Raw genomic sequence first — 19628 nt, forward strand, 5'->3', positions numbered from 1 at the left:
TGAGGCCATGCATTGGAGCAGCCTTAGGCACCACAGTTTCTTGCCTTCATTATTTTGAATAATGTTTCATATTTGAATTGGAGGTGAACACATGGATTTCTGATGCACGCGATTCCGACTTGTATTATTATTTTGCAGGCTACCTTTGGGATGATCTAGTTATTTTCATATGTGCAGAGATGGCAAGTGGTCCAATGTCTTCGACTGCAGTCGGCTGTGCATTTTAGCCAATAGCATGCTCGATTGTGGGACTGCAGCCGCTATGCGTTTTAGCCAATAGCATGCTCAATTCTGGTATGTGTAGGTTTGTTTTAAACTTACCTGTATATATATATTTTTTTTAAGTAAGTCGTTTCAGTGCTTCTGGTGAAGACTTGGCGTCATATGGGGCCATTTGGCAGCCATGTGCACCCTGGTGTATTTGCCCTCATGATCATGCCAGGAGTATAAACTTAGTCAGACCCGTGACAATCCTCTGCATCACCTATGTACACTGTCTGCGATGGGGTCAGAATGACATCCTTAGTTCTTCGTCTGATCTTTGGATTTATTTATTATTATGATTAATATCATTATTAGTATTGTTGTTGTTATTTTTATTAGAGGACACAAAGTGCTTCAGCTCATCATTTGTACCCAGTGCTTCAAATGGGCAGGGACAGAGAACCTGCACCTTTGTAGTTCGAAAATGAGAATACCAAACCTTCTTCGCAGGGGGGCATCACCTTTTAAGAGGAATGTACTGGTATTATTGAAATCGGCACTTCTGTATTTACATTTCAAGCATTGGTTGTACCATGATGCTGACAGCGGAGTGAAATCGGCTTCTACGCTGAACATCACTGTGCTGCCTGTATGTACTATGCACATGGGAAAGAGCATTTGATGGGTAGCTAAATTTGTGAGTTTGTTAGTCTTGTTCGACTGCCGTCTGTGGCCCGAAGATTGACTGAAGCTGCTGTGGGTGGATAATCTGTCCTCCGACCTGGCGTTAGCTGGATGTAGGCTGGCAACTATTTTCGAGGCTTCTGTTTCAGGTCAGGTGCCATTTAGGCCTGACTGTAGTGATCACCACCCAAGCTCTACTCTCATGAAACGATACATTACACTTAGCAGCTATGCAAGCTTTAATCATACAGACTGGGTACGGGCAAAGCATGATTACTAGGTAGCCAGTGTCCGCAACCGATTCAACCAGGCTAGTCATTTTCTTCACTAATGTTTTGCATTCTTAGACATGCTTTCAAACTGAATTCTGATAGAGACTTCTAACTGCAGATTCCTCACCGTATGAATTTCTCCTGGCACCAGAGTGGATCCAGAAACGTTTGATAGTAACTCCCTCACGTGTCAGTTAATGGTGTCATGCGGCTTCTTGTCGGATCTGTCCCTACTGGCTGCTGCCTGCTGTGGGTCCTGAGATGTAAATACTAGTGTGCTTAGTTTGGATCCCAATGGGGAAATTACAGCTTTTGCTGATGGGCCCTGCACTTATTAGATTTGCAGGGGGCTCATGAAGCTACTAGAGTCTGTGAGCACAGTTGAAGATGGGGGTGACTTCAAGGTGGGGAGGGTGGGGAAGTTTGGTGAAATAGTCTGGAGATCCCTTCCCCTGTAGCCCAGGACTGGTAGCATATCGGTGACTAGGCATGGCCAATGCATCACAGAGAGTGCTCGTCGGGGGCTGCAAGTGGTGCTTTAGATACACCGGACCCTTGATGAAAGTTTGGCTACAGGGTAGTGTCCCACTCCAGCCCCGAATTGAGAAGAATTCTAATGCAATTTGGGGCATAAAGAAGAGTGTGGTTACTCCATTTGGAACCAAGTAAGATGAAATTATCCTTTATTTAGGAATAATGCTGACTATAGCTTATGAAGTGGATGTATGAAGCTCTTCTAGAGGGATCAGAACCCTGAAGAAGACCAGAGATCCAGGAGGGTTAAAACAATTGGCTGAAACTTGTCGGTAGGAGCAAAATGGGTGTTGGAGTAGTAACCTCTCTCACACAACCATCAACCAATTTTAATCCTGTCAAGTGGGACCTAGAATAAAATGAATGCAAAGGTCATCACTTAGGCAGTTTTAAGCAACTTCTGTTTCGCTGCATTTTTGGGATCCCTCATTCAGGAGAACTGCCTCCTTTCTATTTTCTTTCTCTAAATAATCAGCGCTCCACCCTGAGCATTGGTCTGCACCATGGTGTATGTAGCGGCCCAGTGATGAAACACGCCACTATCTAGTGTGTTAGAGCAGTCTTCAACAAACCCATTGGTGTACTTCCAGACACTGATTGATAGAGAGAGTTTATGTACCTTTGTCTGTTCTTTTTTCTTTCTATTGTTTCTTGCTCTCCCCCTTATGTGGTAATGTTACTATCACAAAGGGGGCACTTCCGAGATTACCAGTTGTCTGTGTCTTCACAGAACTGGGCTTAGCTTCTTCTATGTGTGAGTTTAGGGCTTAGTTTAGATCCCAGGGGGGAAATTACAGGATTTGCTGATGGGCCCTGCATTTAGTAGATTTGCAGGGTGCTCATGAAACTGCTGGAGTCTGTGAGCACGGTTGAAGATGGGGATGACTTCAAGGTGCGGAGGGTAGTAAAGTTGGGTGCAATAGAGTCTGGAGCCCCTTTCCTCTGTAGCCCATTACCGGTAGCATATCAGTGACGAGGCACGGCCAATGCATCACAAAGAGGGCTTGTTGCCCTTCAGCCCAGGGAGTTAGGGATTTTCTAGCAGAAGAGTTAAACTCTTCTGCTGACTAGTGCCTGAACATCACTGGAGGAGGAAGGAGCGTCTCTACAGAAATGGGTGGTGCAATCCATTTAGACTTGCCTTGCACATGGATTCGGGGCATCTGGTTTCCCTTACCTAGGGATGTTTATATCTGAGGTGAGACCCACAAACCTAGGTCCCTTGGGAGAAATGTTACACGGGGTCTTTAGACTGAGGGCTCAGGATAGCTCCCTGGAATGAATCCCCCATTTATGAACGGAAGACTGTTGCACGGAATGTTCCTTAAAAATGTCTGTTATTTATAGTTTCTTGTGGTGAACCTCACACCATCTTTCTAAATGATATTTTAAACCTATATTGTTAGCAGCATGACTGGTTATATCTACTTAAAGTCACCATTTTGTTTTGTTTAAAAAAAATGCCCGTTGACTGTCATTTTCAAGCCTGGGTACTTTGAGCCATTGTGGCTGGTGACTTTTACTTAAAATGTCATTTGTTGCTAGTATATTAAAATATTCTGGGAATACCTCAAGTAACCCATTAAAATAATCTTCTAAGCCTATACACCACTGATTAGTCTCATTGGTACTTACAGAATGCATCATAGGGGTATTACATTTCCATCTTCCTTTATGTAGGTTTCGGAAGAGGACATGCATTTATTATTTTTTCAATCGTACCTTGCTTCTGTAATAACCTCCTCCGGCACCCAATCAAACTCTAAAACTTATTTTGGCCCCTTATGTAAATATTTGTGGGTACCTCTGTTCTAGTTGAATACGTGTGCCAGGAAATAGAGAGGTTACTGATCTAAATAAAGTATTTGACAGTACATCATGTTCCAGTATACTTTCGTCGAGGAGACAGAGAATTGTTACTCTATCAAAAGGAAGCAAAATGCATTTTAAAATTTCAAAGCTTGCTGCCTGCGTGATTTACCAAAGAGATGTGAATTTAGGTGTTTTTGTAATCTGGTAAATGTGTTTTTTCCCTTTAAAAAAAAGTTTATTGTGGTTGTGCACTTTACTTCCAGCAGATGGTGGTGTAGTCTAACGTTGCATGCTCAACACGCCATGTCTGAGTGCAGTGTGATACTTCTGTTATTGAAAAAGTCCCTGAGAATCGAAATGTAAGAATTTATTGACAAGAAAATGAATATGTTTTGGCATTGTTAATGGAGCTTGAAGACCCTAAATATTGCTCAGATGTGTGTGGAGAGCAGATTACTGCTGACAGTAAGTTGAGTTGGTTGGAGTTTTTGAAGCGGTAGTGTTTATCCGATCCTTAGGGGTTTCCATGGATTGTGTGTCTTGAACCTCCACACCATCCTCCATGGACATGCTTCAGCGCAGAAGCAGTTGGGGTTTGTAACTTTGTCACTTGCCAACCACTGTGAAATCTCACACAAACCCTACACTCAATTTTTTTAACAAGATTCTTTACTGAGCCCTTCCACTGTATGGTGAGAGGATCACACCCCGAGAATCTAGAGCCTGTAAAACTATGTTTACAGCTATGTAACATTTTCTGTCCCTAGAGCATGAACTGTTAAAAGATTTCTTAGACAATATCTAGGGTTTGGTGAGAATTCCAAGATATTTTATTTGCTTTAGAACCATTTTATTTGGGCATTAGATGGTCAAAGCATTTGGTCAACAGTAGCTTCAAATCAGTTTTGGATTTTCAGCAATGACTTAACCGTTTTGAACTCGGGACATGTAAGTTGTCTCTTTGCCTGAGCTAAGCGTTTACACTGCTGGTTTGCAGCAAGAGCACATGTATACAGGATAAAAGGTATCCAGGGCAATGGCCATGATACTTGCATTTGCTGCTTGTTGTCTCTCTGGGACCTCTTTGCATCTGACATCTACAGGCTTTTTTTGCCAAATGGTCTTAAGTTGTGCAAGTCTTATGTACTTCAGATTTTACAGAAATCAACACTCAAAAACCTAGGCATATAAAGGATGCGTCCAAGGTTTCCTCGTACTTCTGGGCTAGTTTTTGATATAACTTCTCATGCTGTCTCCTTTAAACCGGATTTGTGCAGTGTCTTTAGTTACTTGTAATGGAAGAGTCCCCACTTGTCTGCGTCAAAATAGGCAATGCTGCCAATGATGTAAAAGAAGGGGGTTCCCCGGGTTTTTTTTTTTTTATATAGGCAGGAGACGAAAAGGGGAATTAACACATGTAAATAGAAAAAGCGCAACCCTGCCAAGAATTCTTATAAAGGCCCCCTAGAGGATCCACATCATTATAATTGGGGTGACATTACCTATGTGTCAGAGCCTGTGACATCAAGAAGGAGAGTTCAGACCATATTCTGTAAAAATATATTTTTTATTTGTTTTTTTAGGTTTTGGTTATTTTTAGTTAATTAAATATTGATCAGTTTTAATACATTCAAATGATAACATATTTCCTTTAAAACCGGAGACGGGAAAGCTGTTTCAAATGATAATTTCAACAGAAAAGAATTTTCCAATCCCACATCCATGTTCCACACATTCCCAGAGACAGACACCAACAATTCATATACATTCACACAACTAAAGACTAGCTATCGTGTTCACTCACTCAAGCATATCATTCAATCATGTACAACCAGGCCTGCAACATGACGATGGAATAATAGTTGCATGGGCAAAAGTACCAATCAAGGAGGCAGGTAAGATGGAAAAAGCGTAGTCCGTTAGGCCTAGATATCTGCCTTCCTACAGTATCACGCCAACAGGCGTTTCGGTGTAGGGCCGGGTGGGCCGCACCTACGTCAGGGCTAGAGTGTACAGCTGGGGAGGGGAACATACAATCTGTGAACAAAAAAACATTTTTTAGTATTGTCTCCACATATAGATATATAGCATATGACAATTCCTACTCAATTGGACAAAGATAAAGTGTGTCACAAATTTACTTATTCTGGATATAAGGCATCTTTAACATCTCAATGCATAGGCTCTAACATCATAAGTTCACTCCCTGAAATGTCTTCCCAAAAGGTAAAGACAAAGATCAGCACATGATAAGCCGGGAGAAGGTGGATAAATCCACATGCTACATTCACACCCTTCATTCACTATCCTTTTACAGTAAATTTTGCAATTTCAGCATCCTCTTTGCGGAATCATAGATATGGGGCCGGGGCGCCACTCGTATCTAATGGGGTTAGGTCAGTATGGGAAGGCCTACATGAGAGAAGGGCCGGGTATTTGAGTTCAGTCCCCCCTCACAGTCTCATAATGCTGTTACCAGCAGGCTTTGAAATGATCATTAGCAGTACAAAAGATAAACGAGATACTTACTGGAGTTTATATAATTGAAGTAAGAGGAAAATAGACCATCAGGTAGGTCCAAACAGGCTAATGGTGTCCGGAATTTTGTTACTAGAGAAGGGACACATGTAAAAATACTCATTGTAAGTGGCTGACTACCCGGGTAGGACCTCAAAGGTCATTACTACAATAGACTTTATTAAAAGCAGTACCTGTTAAAAGGCACAATTTTCAGCCATGCTAGGTAGTGTTCCTTTCGGTGAATCACTTGAATAGCGGAGGCTCTCTTATTCTGTCTTCTCCTCTTGAATGCTGGAAACACTTTGTATTAATGGAAAGTGCAAGAAAGGGGGAAAAGGTCTATTTTTAGTGCAGATAAATCACTCTAGAAGTTCCGAGGACTCGACACGTAGGGGGAAGAGATAATCCCCTTATCAATAGCGGCTTACAACATTCAGGGTTGTGGGAACACTCACCTTACTTAAAGGCAAGCTGACCACAGATGTGGCACTTGTCACGCCTGTCCCCATGCTATTATTGGTGACAAAGTCACTACAAACGAACGCACCATATCAATTGCCCGCAATGAAACTATGACCAACTGCCGTACTACCAACATTGTGTATGTGATACTATGTCCTTGCGACCTCGCCCATGTAGGAGAAACTGGAAAAGAGTGTCGTACCAGAATAGGAGAACATAAATCTAATATCAGAAACAGAAAAATAGCGGCCCCTATTGTGGCTCATTGGATTGAAAAACAGCATACGGAAATAGACCTTAGATGGTTCATACTAGAAAAGATTAAGGCCAAACCTGGAACTGACCCCATTAGCCTCCGCAAGAAAAGGGAGGTATTTTGGATATTTATGATGAATTCGGTGACCAAGGGCCTAAATGAAGAATGTCCTTGGCACAATGCCTTCTCATAATTCCCATATACCTATAGGGTGATTGAGTCCCCTGTGATGACACATTAAGAAATCTTATTATGTAAATGAGTGGATTTCTTTCCTATATATATTGGGGTTAATCTGTCAGGTGAAAGATCTGCATTACCTGAGAATGATCGATTGTTAGAACTGCAGAAAATGGTGCCATACCTAAATGTATCCTGCAGACTAGAGGTATATCCAACTTATCCTAGGTGGTGTCCTATTTCATATTATTAGCCACGGATCGTCGATTATTCCGATTTTTCATTCCTATTGTGATGTTTCTACGCAGGTTACATAATTATTGGAGCTAACCTGGTGGTCCAGAGATCCTCATTTTTTCTGTGGACTATTGGTCCCTGGAATACGCGATAATATGCCTTAATACATATACATCGCAGACCCTCTTAAAATGGCGCTCTATTTCACAATCAGTAGAGTCTGCTCTTTATTTTTATGCCCTCAGTGATGCTCCAATGGGGGACATATGCATACTATTCACCTTTACAAGATGGCACCCATCATTGGGATTTTAGTCCGTCAGTCATGTTGACTGAGCTCAGTCACCTGAATCCTATTAGCTTGACTCTTTTTATCATTTAAAAACCGCAGCATTTTTTAATTACGGATTATACCCCCTTGGATGCGGCAGCCCGTTGGACCGTGAGCACCGCAGGACCGCTGCCTGGACATTTGCTGTTTCTGAAGCCTCCCGGTAGGTGTGGTGGTTATATATCGACCCCTGTCAGATACCGACCCCACTGGAAGGGAACCATTTTAATGCTCGTTCCCTACTCACTTTTGTCACAGGGAGAACCGGCAATTCAGACCGCCCCCGGCAGGGATCGACAACATTATTTTTGTTAAGTTACTTTGGCTCCAGGCGCGGAAGGTCAGCTTGCCTTTAAGTAAGGTGAGTGTTCCCACAACCCTGAATGTTGTAAGCCGCTATTGATAAGGGGATTATCTCTTCCCCCTACTTGTCGAGTCCTCGGAACTTCTAGAGTGATTTATCTGCACTAAAAATGGACCTTTTCTCCCTTTCTTGCCCTTTCCATTAATACACAGAGTTTCCAGCATTCAAGAGGAGAAGACAGAATACGTGAGCCTCCGCTATTCAAGTGATTCATCGAAAGGAACACTACCTAGCATGGCTGAAAATTGTGCCTTTTAACAGGCACTGCCTTTAATAAAGTCTATTGTAGTAATGACCTTTGAGGTCCTACCCGGGTAGTCAGCCACTTACAATGAGTATTTTTACATGTGTCCCTTCTCTAGTAACAAAATTCCGGACACCATTAGCCTGTTTGGACCTACCTGATGGTCTATTTTCCTCTTACTTCAATTATATAAACTCCAGTAAGTATCTCCTTTATCTTTTGTACTGCTAATGATCGTTTCAAAGCCTGCTGGTAACAGCAATATGAGACTGTGAGGGGGGACTGAACTCAAATACCCGGCCCTTCTCTCATGTAGGCCTTCCCATACTGACCTAACCCCATTAGATACGAGTGGCGCCCCAGACCCATATCTATGACTCCGCAAAGAGGATGCTGAAATTGCAAAATTTACTGTAAAAGGATAGTGAATGAAGGGTGTGAATGTAGCATGTGGATTTATCCACCTTCTCCCGGCTTATCATGTGCTGATCTTTGTCTTTACCTTTTGGGAAGACATTTCAGGGAGTGAACTTATGATGTCAGAGCCTATGCATTGAGATGTTAAAGATGCCTTATATCCAGAATAAGTAAATTTGTGACACACTTTATCTTTGTCCAATTGAGTAGGAATTGTCATATGCTATATATCTATATGTGGAGACAATACTAAAAAATGTTTTTTTGTTCACAGATTGTATGTTCCCCTCCCCAGCTGTACACCCTAGCCCTGACGAAGGTGCGGCCCACCCGGCCCTACACCGAAACGCGCGTTGGCGTGATACTGTAGGAAGGCAGTTATCTAGGCCTAACGGACTACGCTTTTTCCATCTTACCTGCCTCCTTGATTGGCACTTTTGCCCATGCAACTATTATTCCATCATCATGTTGCAGGCCTGGTTGTACATGATTGAGTGATATGCTTGAGTGAGTGAACACGATAGCTAGTCTTTAGTTGTGTGAATGTATATGAATTGTTGGTGTCTGTCTCTGGGAATGTGTGGAACATGGATGTGGGATTGGAAAATTCTTTTCTGTTGAAATTATCATTTGAAACAGCTTTCTCGTCTCCGGTTTTAAAGGAAATAGGTTATCATTTGAATGTATTAAAACTGATCAATATTTAATTAACTAAAAATAACCAAAACCTAAAAAAATATATATATATATATTTTTACAGAATATGGTATGAACTCTCCTTCTTGATGTCACAGGCTCTGACATATAGCTAATGTCACCCCAATTATAATGATGTGGATCCTCTAGGGGACCTTTATAAGAATTATTGGCAGGGTTGCGCTTTTTCTATTTACAAATGCTGCCAATGATGCCATTAGCACTGAGGAAGCGCTTGACATAAAGAGTGATCTTGAAGTCCAGAAACTCAAGGTGTCAAGGGTAAGAAGAGTCTGGAGTGTATGTATTGAAGCGGAGGACCTTTGTGTGGCTGTTGATGAGCTTAGATCTATATGGATGTCTTTGGCTACCAGGAATAGGTCACAACTTGATCTCTTTCCATTAAATGGGCTGATTTATTCAAGAAGACCTTCAGCATGACTGGTAAAATTATATATAGGAGCATGCAGGTCTGCAAAATTAAGAGATTGAACCAGGAGCTGATTAAGAGGCCTCCTCCCCATATGGTAAGAGATCACATGGAAGTTTGCCACTTCCTAAAAATGCGTCAGACCTTTCAATTCTAATATAAGAACAAGCTTTTTAAGTTTGTCATTGCAGAGAAGAATTTTACTGAAGATATGTTACTTTTTTCTAAACTTTCACCAAGGGCCTCAGCTGTCTTTAATATATTTTAAAGATGTCTTAATAGTGCCTCGAAGGCACCCTGTGCACCCCCGACTGCTCCTCTTTAACAAGACCGAAAGCATTTGGTTCTAGATTCCAATTATCATCACTTTGAAAACAGTGTCTCACAATACTACATTCATTTGTCCAGCTTCCCGAGTTGGGTTAAGCAGAATGCTTCTAGTGCGGTCTAGGTGCTGTGGTTGCTTCAGAAGCCGGATTGGGAGATGTCCAGGATTTGGTTCTCTTTGATGAACTCAGAGAGTTGGGCGTTGATGGCCTTTTCGATTACCTTGTCTGGGAAGTGCGGAGTTAAATACCTCGGTGCTTCAGTTCTTCCCCCGGTCATAAATCTGACTCCTGGCCCTGTTATCTGCAGAATGAAGATAATAATGTAAAATAAACACAGCCTTCCTTTAACCTTCAAAGAAAAAATGTGACCATTTTTTAAAGAATGATCTTAAGGCCGTGTGCTGCTCTGAAGGTGTCAGCAAGCTACTGGTAGCTTGCGATCGACTGGTTGGAGACACCTGGATTAAAGAATGCCGCAACTTATTCTCTTTATTTCAGCTTTGAAATTAAATATCTGCTACATGCATATTTGCAAAAGAATGAACATAGTATAATTCCGACCAGTTAGCAATGCCAAATAAAAGCTGAATGGGACACTCCAAATGAGTATATTCTTGTAAAAACCTGAATCAGTAAAGCAATTTGTCATTCCAGCTGTGGGACCTTTAGTACACTCAAAAACCTAACCTTGCTCTGGAGCCCTATACAACTCTTAACACTGCAGTTTTATTTGTCCGACACCCTGAAAATAGAACTTAAATATACATTTATGAGTTAGAATTTCCTGTGTCCGATACCAAAGCCAGCTGGGGAAGGTCTAAATGGTATGTGGATTAAGTGTAGATGTTGTCCCTGTCGAAGCAAACCTGATTCAATATCACACTTACTCTGTCTTTTCCCCACAATTAAGAGTCCAGATCAAACTCCTTAGGTTGATCTTTAGAAGTAAAATGTACACACAATTAAAACTATGTGCGATAAGTACTGTTGGTGCCTTATTGGAAGACCGGCAAAGTTTATAGACTTGACATTGATCAGTCTAGATAAGAAGCGGAGTACAAGATTTCTCCTGAACTTATTCAAAGTAAATGAGATATATTAACATACGTTTTTCTGGCAATATTCTTAATGCTTCCTTTTTAGTCCTACTTCCAGTTAGATTTTAAGTGCCAATTAATTAATTCTAACAGGGTGCTGCATAATGATATTTAAATCTATACACTAACGATATTTGAATATGTACATACTTTTAATACATATATTAATATATTTTTACTGAATTTAAGCAACAGGGCCACATCTTTCACATGTATGTAATATATTGATTTACCTAAATACACTTTTTGAAGCATTGATTGTAATGGTTTTAATTAAGCGTTATAAACTTACATGAAAAAGTGAATATCTGAATCCCTAAGCATTTGTTAATAGATACAAGCTACATTTTCTAAAAGGATATTACAATGAAAACATTCCCTTAGGAGGCACGTTTTCTGTATTTGCTGTTTATTTTTTTTTAAATGTCATTATTCATATTTCAACACTTAAAAACATTTGCCTGACCAACCCATTTTAATATCTTCAAAAGACCGGAATTGGGCCATAATATGTAGCACAATACTGGGTTTGCTCCATTAAATAGTCCCAGCCGGCCACATGAATTAGCGCACTTCAGATTTCTTCTCCATTGAATTGGAACACTTAATTACAGCTGTTCCTTACTCGGGCTGTTTGTTTATGTCACAAATGTAAATTTCCCTTCAAGGGGTTGTCTTTGATTGCAACAACATTTAAATAAAGTAACAAGCTTCTCTCTCAAACCTCAGAGGTGGGTAAGTCAGGAGAATAGAAACAGTATGATGAGGATTCAGTCACTCAAGCAAGTAGTAGTAAATGCACTTATATTAAGAAACAATATGGAATGACGTTCAGTTTCTGTGATTGGGATTTCGAATGAGAGCTGCAATGGCTGCTTTACTCTGCAGTGAACCCTGGGTATTATTCGTTTTACTTTCATGGTATGAAATAACCTTGCTGCTGGAAATGATTGGAAGAATCAGGATCAGGAAGAAAGATGCGTAAGGAAGTTCTGATTAATATTAAGGTCAGATAAGAATTCCTTCTTAAGTGCATAGAGTTTAGATCCTTCAGCCTTCTAGGTGACATAGGCTACTAAGAAATTCAGCTCCAGTGGCATGTGTTAAAGGTCTCACTTATGCAAGGACTTAAAGACCAGTCAGTATAGACCGGATTATATTTAAATTATTCAAATGTTGGGAAATGGGTGAGGAAGTATCTGGATAAAGCTACAGGCCTTTGAGGATGCCATTAATCACTGAGAAGCTGAAAAAAGATGTGGGAGGAAACAGTTATAGCTATTAGTTGCAGCCACAGTTCCTGAGTACAGCAATATGAAATACCAGATATAGCCAGATATGGAGTATAAGCTAGCATTTTCTCCCCTTGGCTCAATCTACTTCTCTAAGGACTGTTTCTTGAAAGGAAAGGAAGACAGAAAATGGGGGATCTTATATGCATGTTATCTTTGACCATTTTTTTTTAACAATGAAAATTGTATCTGATAAACTCTGCTCTGATATCTAGTGCAGGCGGGGCATGTAAATGGAGAACTAGTATTACTAGTAAGTAATCATTCCTTTTCAGCTACCATTGATCACAATAAAATGTAATATGCTTATTTACAAAAACACATATTTTCATTATCCCCTTTGAAACTGGAAGATATGCATTATGTGTGTATCACTCTAGTTACTATTGTACAACAAGATTTAAAAAAGCATATTGAAAAACACCATAGAACAGGGCTTTGCAATGCAGGTTAATAAGCCTTAACACTCAAGGGGTGTTGGAGTTGATAACTTGTTTTCAATCTTTTTCATTCAAGCTCACTATTGTACCTGAACCTGCCTAAATCATCTCCATTTTGTACCATAAAAACCTTTTGTTGAAAAGGTTAAAAACATATGTAAAGTGGTGAGGTGGTAAAGAGGCAGAACAAATAGTTAATGTGTTTTCTTGATGTTAAGGTTGTTTGTCTGATATCTGTCTTTCCAAGCAGGTAAAACATTTTTCTTTATTGAATTTAAGGCTCGGGAACTGGAGATTTCTGTGTACTGGCGAGATTATCGTTGTCTGTGTGCCTTAAAGTACCTGAAGCTGGAGGACTTCCTAGACAACCAGAGACACGAAATCCATCTTGATCTGGAGCCACAAGGAAGCCTTCTTTCTGAGGTATCAACCCTTTTTTTTCGGTTGTCTCCTGCTCCTTATGACCATATTTTATTGGTATTCATGAGGAACGTTTCAGAGTTGTTTCTATATGTTGAGTTTTAGTTATCAACTTTTAGAAACTAACAGCTTTTGACAAAGCGCCTAATACTATAGGTTAGCTCTTTTTCAGCACTCCCATTTTAAGTAAAGTTAGAGCTGAGGCACAGAGAGGTAGATTAAATCGCCCATGGTTCACTCAATTTAGTCACGTGGCATAAATTGGATTACAACTCAGGTCCACAGGTGTAACCTGTCCCAACGTTTCTGCTACACCCTGTTCTACTCTTGTAAATGCTGCTGTGATGAAATGCGTTGTCTACAGGTTTCTGATATTGTTAGACAGATTTAGTCCACCGAAAACCTTAACATTGCTAAATTATCAGGCATGGTTATATTGTGTGGTTGTTTTTTTAAGTGTATTCTTAATTCTCCACCATGAGGTGTTTCCTAAACCTTCTCAGGTGAACTCAGCTAAACCTTTCTTACATGCCAACATCATGTACCTGCCTAATATGAATTGCTTTTCGCAAACAGGCTTTTCCTTTGGATATGCTTTGTCTTGCGAGTCATATTTTGGGGTGTTTGTTTTAGATTTTAAGTGCTACTTGCGTTTTTAGAGTGAGTTTTCCGTATCCTCTTTGTATTTAGAATTTATGAAATTCTTTTCACTTTAACAATGTTTCTCTGGTGTTAGAAGGATCACAGCCATTGTGCAGACTATTGGTCCAATCTCTTGCCTATGTCCTGGCTGATTAATAACTAAAATATTGAGTAAATTATGGTCCAGAACTCACTTAAATGTGCCTGCAGTGACCCTCGTGCAGTATGATTCATATCACTGAATAGATGTAATACCTTCTGCTCAGATTTGATTATTTATCATTCAGGATTAGTGCATATGGCATCAACATGCAGATATATTTGTAAATTAGGGTCTGGTTTACCACCTGATGAATTAGTTAACGACCTGCACTCAGGCGGATTCATTTCTCAATATTGATTGGTCAATTGAAACTTCTCTAGTATCACATTCAAAATGTGAATGGCGTCCCTCACATGCTTGTTATTCTGCTACTTATACACTGTCCAATTCAGTGCTGATATGAGAGGTAATTAATGGATTGTGTGCTGGCTCTCAAGTTTTTATTCAAGGCTTGCGTGCTGGTTCTCAAGTTGTTTTATTCAAGGCCTGTGTGCTGGTTCCCTTGTGGATTCATTCATTACTTCTGTGTTGCATAGTGCGAGGCGCGGATGTCCTATTGCGTTGAAACCCATACATTTACTAACTGAAGGGCTGTGTTTTCTGATTAAAAGGTTGCATGCTGACCTGTTTGAGTGAATTCAGTACTCTTGCTGGCTTGTTCACATGTTCCTGGTTTTACTTATTGCATTACGTATTTGGTGATTCAGTACTTGCATCCTGTCTAATGATGGGCTGGCATGCTGTGTATACCAAGTGTGCATTCTGTTTATTTCATGTCTCACGTGCCGACTGATTCATGTCTTGCATGAAGTTTCCCATGCTGGCTGTTTCATGGCCCACATACTGGCTAGTGAATGGTTTTCATACTGTTTAATGCCGGCTCATTTATAGCTTTCAGTCAGTCTAATAGAAGGCTTGCTTGCAATCTTACATAATAGCTAATTCATTGTTGCTATGGCAACATTGGCCTGGCATGCCTACTTTGATACAGTCTAATTCATGGCTCCTATTCACGTCTTGCATGCTGCCTCTTTGAAAGCTCAAGCACTGGTTAATTCAAGGCTCTCATTCTGTCGTACTAGGCTAGCATGCTGTCTCACATGGTGGGTAATTCATGGCTCATAAGCAGTCTGATTATATTGCCACGTGCGTCTGGCTGGTGCACTGGCTTAATCACTGAAATATACTTACAAAAAATGTCTTATTGGTTTTTCGATGTCACTGATTTATGTTTATTAAATAATATCATTGTTACATCTGGAGTCAACAACTATTCATGTATTATAATGTATTATAATGTGTAGTGATCGTTGTTCCTAAAATCCGAAATGCACTGTCTGAGCAGTTGCCTCTTTACAGCCACTTTATTTCTGGCTCGAAATAGTGGAATTTAAGTTTCCCCATTTATTGGGTGCTTACCATCACTGTGATGCATTTACAAGCATTTTGTCAGTCCCAATGCCTTCAAATTTGTGACGAGCCCTTCATGTGGCATAAAAAAGGTAGCTTCTGATTCCCCATCAGTTCTGCATTGTCGGCCTTTTGAGTTCACATTCGACCACTAAATGTGAATTTTGGGTGAAAATGTTGAAAAGGTGAAGAGGGAATTAGACTGTGGCAGGCTAGAAGACATGAAGGCCAAGGAAAAAGCTAAAAGGGCCTCTAGAAGGGGCTCTAATCACTTCTGCATCTAATCCCTCACTCCCTATCAACGATAGAAGGGGAAGTCTAAGGTGAAAAGATCTATGATGGAATTAAAAGGGCACATTGCCATTCACACTGCTTTTGTTGACGTTGATCCCAGTGGATTTCAAAGTGATCGATCAGTCCACAGGTTCAACACAGACATTTTCACCCTCTGGAAATGGCTCTGTTTCAACATCTATGAACTGGTGTTCAGCTTCGGGAAAATCTTCATTGTAGAAGGACTCCCACTGTCTGATGTCCAAAACCTACTTCACAACACATCACTTAAAGTCGAGAAAGGCTTTGCTGCTGGTCTGAACAGTGATGGCAAGAAAAGTTTAACCATAACGACTATTGACATCAAGGCACTCGACATCGGAGCATTACACTGCTTCATTCACAACATTGAGATTGTCTTTGTCGTTTACATATTCCACAGCAGAAGTATTCTCACAAAGCAAACAACTTAGACTATGCCCTGGGCCCTTGTCTTTCAGCATACCAGTGGAGGATCCAGTTCCAACTCCATTGAAGATGTTGAACCTGGCTCCACCTGAAACTCCGTAGCTGATGGTCTTAAGTCCAGCATCTTTGGTTCTGATAAGAAAAAGGCCTCCTTCTCAGAGGAAATTACTCCAGCCACCACTTTTCACTTCCTCCGGCACAGGATGTCTTTCATCTGCAAAAGTACAGAAGAGAGAGGTTTCTTTTTGAGTTCATCTAAAAGGGATCCAGACACCTCAACATCATATAATTTGGCATATTTTGCTAGATCATCAGCTAGAGTTTCACCCATGGACGATGACACCACATTTCAAGACATCCTATCCGGTGGTACTGCAAAATTAAACTTCTTTTGAAACTCCTCATACGGCCATCTTGATATTTGAGACCTCACAACATTGCTTGGCACCCGGTGCATTAATTCTGCTACTACTTGGTCTTTTGGAGTTTGCAGAAGAAAATTGTTGACTTCTGCAACAACTAAGACCACGAAACACCTCCCCTCTGAAAGAAGTACAGATCTCCAGAAACAGGTCTATAACTATTTCTTAATCCTATATCGGACTAAGTAATAGTGTCAGCATTCAGGGAGCGAGTGTCCTCACGCCTCAGCCCCAGAAAAATCTGCTGCCCCTGTAAATGTCATGAATATTTCTCATAAGCAAAATCAATCAAAAGCACATTCAGTGATCATTTAGTAACTCTTTAGCTTAAACATTATTCCATGAATGTCATAAATCTAATGACTGTGTCCCTCAATAAGTCTATATATTTTAATCACTTGCTTTCAGGCTTATTTCTTTAAGTTTTAGGTGCTTAAATACATACAGAACGGGTTCCCTTTTAGTTAAAGTCTACATTTTAGTTAGCTTGACCTGCTTGATTACCTTTTTCCCTGAATGCATCCAATATAATCGAGGCTGCCATCTTTCACAATGGAGGCTGCCATTTTTCCTATAATTATACAAAGTCATTAACATGTCTGCCTTTGACACAGATGTTGTATGTTCCTATCTTTCCAAGAACTTTGAAAGTAGCAAGTCATTCAGGTATAGACATCAGCAAAACCTTTTCAAGGTCATATAACAACCATAACGCAAATAATGTAGTCTATATTGATGTATTTTTACCTTTTTATTACATCCACTGTTGCATATGATTATATCAAAACATTCTGAAGGTACAATATATAGGAACTACCCCTTGACCACTTAGTGAGAAGAGAATCTTCACCCAGGTCACAGACTCAGAATGCAAATGCAGATGAGCACGGCAACACAGATTCTATCTTGAACGAAGAAGCCTCAAACAAGACCTCCAAAGGCTCTAAAGCATTCCATTCTTCCTTCATGAACTGGTGCCAGGATTGTGTTCTCTCATAGACACAATCTCCTAGCTCTTGGCCTTGTGCTCAGTGTTGCTGACAAGCCATTCCAAAGAAGCAACAAACCCTGCTTTGCAGGTATGCGCACTACCTCCTAAACTCAGACATATTATTTATTCATCTGCTAGAACTAACATAATGCTTAGAGATAGCACAGTAAGGGATATAAATTGTGATGCTACAATTTTTCCCGGTTTTCAGTTATTGAAAATCTTAGCTGCTTTTTATTATCTTCTGTGATGTTACTAACATTATGTGCAGTAGATCCCGGCATTTTAAAATAACTATTTTAAAATAAATGTGTTGCAATACACATTCCTTTATTAGTGATCTTGAGTGTGTAAATCATCAATGAACGATTGTTTTGATTACCACTGCTCCTATTTAGTAACCCAAAAGCTTTGACATCACGTCATTTATATATTGGTTAGGGTACTGTGGAGCTACAATCAACTTTATTTCACATTCAGCGCTACTGCATTGGACTAAGCTCACTCATGTCACCCATGAATGTGAAAACAAACCTTGTAGCGCAGAGCCCAAGACTTGGTATACGCCACAAGGAAAAGCAAAAGTATGGATTCTGCAGGGGAAATAATCTATGGTACTACTGCCACAGCCCTCAAGGGTGCCAAGCTTGCTGTCCTAATTGGGGGATATATGATTGGGTGCTTTGGGAAACCTAGCAAACCTTCACTGAGGCACTCTCTAGAGAAAGACTGCAACACATCTGTAAGATTGTTTAGGAGGGTCTTCTTATTTCAGATCAGACAATCACTGCCTCAATAGATTCAGTGGAATTGGCACTACCAGAGTACTGCCATGGAATTACTCTGAGAAGACAGTCTTTAGAATCAGATGCCCAGCTGAAGATACTAAACGTTCGAGGCATATGAGCTGCAGATTCTACACTTTGCATTAGATCGCCACCTGGTGTTGGGCTCGGATGATTGCATGTTGTTGTCGTCTTGGAAGAAGTCTTTGCAGTCAAGAGATAGGTGACACCTCCCTTGGACAATAGTGCGCATGGGCATCGGCTCCATCCTTAGATTGTTTTTTCCGCCACTGGGTTCGGATGCAACTTTTCCACTCTGGTTCGAAATCTACTTTACAAGGACTTTGACGCGCAAAACTTTCTAAAAACAACTTCAACATCAATATCCGTAGACTTGACTTCATCAGTTCGATTCCGGTCGTCGACGCGGGCCGTTGGGCCTACCCACGTGGTGAGGCCTACAATTCATAGAAAGGAAACCATTCAAAAACTGCTCCGTGTGTGGAGCTAAATTTCCACGCAGCGACCATCAGGAGGTGTGTAACCTGTGTTTATCAGCTGAACACGACGAGTCGAGCTGCACAGCTTGTGCGTCCTTTCGATCCAAGAAGACCATTTGAGATCAGAGGGCCCGCCGACGCGACATGCAGAGATCATCTCCGGAACCGGTGGATATCTTCGTCGAAGGTCCATGTGTCCCCGAGTAAGATTTCGATGATCTCCAAATCGTATCTGAGGCAGACTCCGATGACTCCATACCATCAGGTCAACGCGTGAGTACGACTGCCCCTACCCCAGCCCCAGCCCCAACACCTAAACCAAAGGCTAAGGTCAAAACTCCGCCTTCGTGGCCCAGTCGAGACCGAGACATTGTTTCAAAAGCCCCGCCATCGAGCCCGGCTCCGAAGAAAATACTAAATCCTTCCGGTAGCTCCATACCGAGCAAACCGCACATGCCGATACTACCAGCTCCCTCGGCACCAAAACCGAAAGAAGTCCCGGTTCCGATAAACAATCAGAAACCGTCTAATCCTAAAGACAAGACGGCACCGAAACCAATGAAGCCTGTTTCCGATGCTTCCAAGCCCACTAAAACAGCTTCCAGCCCAAAATCTTCGGTGCCGAAAACTACAAAGCCTGCTTCCGATGCATCCAAGCCCTCGAACCAGGGCTCGACCCCGAAAACAAAAACTACGCCAAAGGACTATACAACATCACCTTCTATTAATTTTAACATTTCACCTCAAAGTTCACCTGCTCATTCACCACAAAATTCTCTACCTCAATCTTCACCTCCACAGACACCTCCTCAG

At 40.9% G+C, this 19628-nt stretch overlaps 1 protein-coding gene and 1 long non-coding RNA gene across 5 annotated transcripts in view; one reads left to right on the top strand and one right to left on the bottom strand.

Moving 5' to 3' along the window:
* Positions 1 to 19628, top strand: part of LOC144823203 (serine/threonine-protein kinase N2-like) — a 643207-nt gene that overhangs the window by 426027 nt on the left and 197552 nt on the right. For all 4 annotated transcript variants that reach the window (XM_078681534.1, XM_078681528.1, XM_078681543.1 and 1 more), the window contains one exon: positions 13081 to 13224. In XM_078681534.1, the coding sequence (XP_078537660.1) occupies positions 13081 to 13224 (144 nt within the window). The remainder of the gene's footprint in view (positions 1 to 13080; positions 13225 to 19628) is intronic.
* Positions 13239 to 19628, bottom strand: part of LOC144823232 (uncharacterized) — a 181064-nt gene continuing 174674 nt past the window's right edge. Inside the window, exon 3 of the long non-coding RNA XR_013608755.1 lies at positions 13239 to 16331. This is a non-coding gene — a long non-coding RNA (uncharacterized LOC144823232). The remainder of the gene's footprint in view (positions 16332 to 19628) is intronic.

This window comes from Lissotriton helveticus, chromosome 1_1 (assembly GCF_964261635.1).
Source record: "Lissotriton helveticus chromosome 1_1, aLisHel1.1, whole genome shotgun sequence".
In the NCBI taxonomy this organism is placed as follows: domain Eukaryota; kingdom Metazoa; phylum Chordata; class Amphibia; order Caudata; family Salamandridae; genus Lissotriton; species Lissotriton helveticus.